This window comes from Solanum tuberosum, unplaced genomic scaffold (genome assembly GCF_000226075.1).
Source record: "Solanum tuberosum cultivar DM 1-3 516 R44 unplaced genomic scaffold, SolTub_3.0 scf00128, whole genome shotgun sequence".
Classification (NCBI taxonomy): Eukaryota; Viridiplantae; Streptophyta; class Magnoliopsida; order Solanales; family Solanaceae; genus Solanum; species Solanum tuberosum.
Window position 1 is genome coordinate 1,497,244 of NW_006239053.1, and position 4,220 is coordinate 1,501,463.

At 30.3% G+C, this 4,220-nt stretch overlaps 1 protein-coding gene across 1 annotated transcript; it reads right to left on the reverse strand.

Annotated features, from left to right (window-relative positions):
* LOC102581096 (GTP-binding nuclear protein Ran1B-like) lies at nt 1–875 on the reverse strand. Its single transcript, XM_006350836.2, has one exon. It carries the CDS (start codon nt 853–855, stop codon nt 163–165), a length of 693 nt encoding a protein of 230 aa, XP_006350898.1. The 5' UTR covers nt 856–875; the 3' UTR covers nt 1–162.
* Between the last annotated feature and the right edge of the window lie 3,345 nt (nt 876–4,220).

Consider the following 4,220-nt stretch of genomic DNA (forward strand, 5'->3'; position numbering starts at 1 on the left):
CAACAACAGATTGAACATACTTCATCTAACTTTATAAACCATGCACAACCTTACAATAATACTAGAAAGCATAAAAAAAATCCCCAAAACCAAAACCTAGAAATATTTAAAACTATGCAATATAAAAATAAAAAATCCTAACTCCACCTCTATCGATCCGTTCTATTCATCAAAGCCGCGTAGATCATCGGCTAAATCATCATCCTCATCCGGAAGTGGCAGTTTACCAATGCAATTCAAAAACTCTATTTCCCGCCATTTCTCCGTATCTAAATCAAAAATCACTTCCGGCGGAGCAAGTGCAGGCGACTCCACAAAATGAAGATTATCGTCCCCAACAAGCTTTCTAGCTAAGAATAAAAAAGGCAACTCTAAATTATAATTACTCTTCGCCGAGATCTCATAATACGGCCAATTTTTCTTCCTCCGGTAGAAGTTAATCTCCTTCGCCTTAACCTGTTTGTGTTTGATATCAATTTTGTTTCCGCAAAGAACAAAAGGGACATTTTCACAAAACCTAAAAAGATCGCGATGCCATGTAGGTACATTCATGTAGCTCAGGCGGACTGTAAAATCAAACATGATAATTGCACATTGGCCATGAATGTAGTAATTATCACGAACACCTCCAAAATTCTCTTGTCCAACTGTATCCCAACAATTAAATCGAATTTTTCCGTAATTCGTGAAGAAGTCTAATGGATGAACCTCCACACTAATAGTAGGTTCGTATTTTCTATCGAATTCACCATTCAGATGCCTTTTGAGAAAAGTTGTTTTACCAGTACCGCCATCGCCTAAGATTACGAGCTTGAAGCTTGGACAATCAACAATTTGTTGGTTTGATAGATCCATATTCAAGAGAGGGCTTACGATTTTTGCGTTGATCAATGAAGAAAATTGAATTGTTAAAGTAAAGGTTTATATATTGGGGAAATAGCTTTAACTTGAAGCTAATTATTTGAAATTTTTCTGCTTAAATATTAGGCTACTAAATATTTTGAGCGTACACAATTAGGTAATCGAGTCCTATTTTTACTGTAACAAAATTAATTCCTAGTTCTCTTGGGTAACCAATTATTTTCTAATCATGATGTTATTTATTTTTAATCAACATCATTAATGAATTAATTCCTCAAGGCCTCAAATAGAGATAATATGTTACTCACTTAAAAGAATCCAAGCCTACTAGTACTACGTAAACCAGAAGTGAAACGTTTTTTCTAGTACATGAGGAAAGGATATCAATGCGTATCATCGATTTGACTTATTAGTTATTGATCTGCCATCAAGATATTGACTTATCGATTATCGATCGTTATCGGTTCGGTTGTCGATTTAACCATTAAGATTTGACCAAAAAAATAATCATTGAAATTCACTTAGAAACAAGGTGACAAACCAAATAAACCATGCACACGAGTGGGCAGAACACTATCACATTGTAGAATAATCGAGAGTTTGAGACAACTAGAAATAAAAGTATGAAACTAAACTCTAAGTCAAAGACTTTATATATACCAAATGGTATAAATATAATTATTTAATTTACTATTAGGTTATTGGTTAACCTATTAAGAAAAATCTTAAACTGTTAAGAATTGTAAAAAAAATTAAAATCATTACCGAAATTGCTAAAAAAATAAGAGTAAATTTTAGGTTTAGCAAACATAAAAACCATATTTGTATGCTATAACTATAGTTTGTATAATTGAGCTCAATAACAAACTTTATGTTTGCTATGACTATTAATCTGTATATTTCGGTATACATATACATAAAAATATGTATTTGTATATTTCGGTATACAAACTAAAACATAGTAATTGTATATAAACAAAATTACTACATATATACAACATATATGTATACCGAATGAGTCTATTTGTATATTTCGATATACAAATGTGTCCTGCAATTAATTTTTATACAACACATATGTATACCGAATGGGTCTATTTGTATATTCGGTATACAAATGGGTCCTGCAATTAATTTTTATACGACACATAATGGGTCTATTTGTATATTTTGGTATACAAATGGGATGGCAAAAAACATGGAATATTTGCTACGAATTACAAATAAAAGAAGGGCAAACTACATAAATCCCACTAGTTTAGGTTCTAATTACTAAGATTCCCGATAGTTTCAAATATTACTTCCTCTACCATATTTCATGCTTATTAGGATACATGAGTATGAATCCGCGAGATACATGTATCTACCGAATTTTAAAATCGAGATATATATTTTATTTGTTTAAATTAATTAGTTCTAACTGATTTCCTAAATTAGAGGAGTAATTGAGATACAAGTATCTACCATATCTCGTGCTTAGGATACGTGAGTATGAATCCGCGAGATACATGTATGCGCCGAATTTTAAAACAGAGATACATATTTTATTTGTTTAAATTAATTAGTTGTAATTGAATTCCTAAATTAGATTAATAATTGAGATACAAGTATCTACCATATTTCGTGCTTAGGGTACGTGAGTCTGAATCTGGGAGATACAGGCGCCTGCCCGAATTTTAAAAGTGAGATACATATTTTATTTGTTTAAATTAATTAGTTGTTACTTATTTCCTTAATCAACGAGTAATTGAGATACATGTATCATTACTCGCGAGATACATGATGAATAGTCAGCCATTTTAATTGGATCGTTCCTAAACTTAGTTCTACTCTCCGCTCGAATGTTGGAAGATGAATAGTCAGAACCTGCAACCATTGCAACATTGTTAACGAAAACATACAAATAAAAATGAAAGTCAATAATAATCAGCCATTAAAATAGTATGAAGAACTAACAAATTCAACTAATGAAAAAATCCTAAATTTGAACTTTGAAACTACTACATTTGTGAATTAGATACATGAAAATGGTGTCAAACAAAAATACATCAACCGGAAAATAAAACTACTTTACCTCTATATATAATGCTGCTTATGTAAAGTTGGGTATGAAATTTTTACATCCAAATATGCATTGAGTAGGTTGAGAAGAAGGGGTAATGGAAGATGAAGGATAATAACGTGTAGGTGTGGGTAAAGATACAAAGGAGACGTGTTACTGGGGAGGGAAACAATGGAATTGAAAAGAGAGAAATTGATTTGAATTGTAAAAAGTCTCAATAATTAAGGAAGTATAATGTTAGGATAATTATTAATTACCACTTTTAATGGGATTGTGTATCTGATTATATTTGAAAGATACGGTTTATTAATTAAAAAATGGTATTATAAGTAATATTTTTAAACTAGTGAGAATATATGTATTTATGGTATGAAAGTATGTCTATATCGGTAGTTTTTCCATAAAAGAAACTATGTCTATATATTTAATTTGAATTAATAGTTTGTTATTTCATACAATTTTCCCAACAAATAATCCATTATCAATATTTTATTTTATTTTGAATTGAAATTATCGATTTCTTCCATTTTGAACTGCCCCACGTAACATTACCAAATTCAACTGTGGGCTTACTGGGACGAAGGGGGTAAATTAGCCCTCAAGACCTCAAATAATTTATATTATTTTATATTAATTTTTTAATATATAAATTAATTGGTCAAATCATATTAAATTTGATTTATATATATTTTAGTATATTCGATAATGTTTTCATATGAGAACCTTAAAAACATTTGTGGTGCCCATCATTTTCAAATCTACATTTATGGTGCACTCATCATCTTTAAATTTTAAATTCTTCTCTAATTATTACTAGATAGTGTAGAATAATGGTGCACTGATAATGTATAAAACTTTTTCTCATTGTAATATTAATATAGTAGTTCATGCCACAAATTCAATAATTTCTCCTACTTTGTAAAGAAATAACAATTGGTCCAAAACAAACTAGTTGTTGTAAATTGGATGTCCACACTAATATGTTTAGTGGTGTAAGATTAATACACACAAAATGCTATGTGGTGTATACTAATTAGCCATTTGATATACTTGGTTCCCAAAGTGTATACATGGCAAGATGATATCCATGTATTACACTTTGGGCACAAGTAATACAACTATATATACCCCTATTCTTGTAACAAAGAAAGATACAAGAGTAAGTGAAAGAAAATACTGCACATACTATTTCTCATCTTCCTTATTATCTTAGTTTTTATAATTCATTTTATAACACGTTATCAGCACGAGTCTCTTCATCTATGAGCATCTCCGACAGTGCATTAGCCGAAACATA

Excerpts from the sequence above, each read along its gene's own strand:
- LOC102581096 (XM_006350836.2), bottom strand. The coding sequence starts at position 855 with ATGGATCTATCAAACCAACAAATTGTTGATTGTCCAAGCTTCAAGCTC.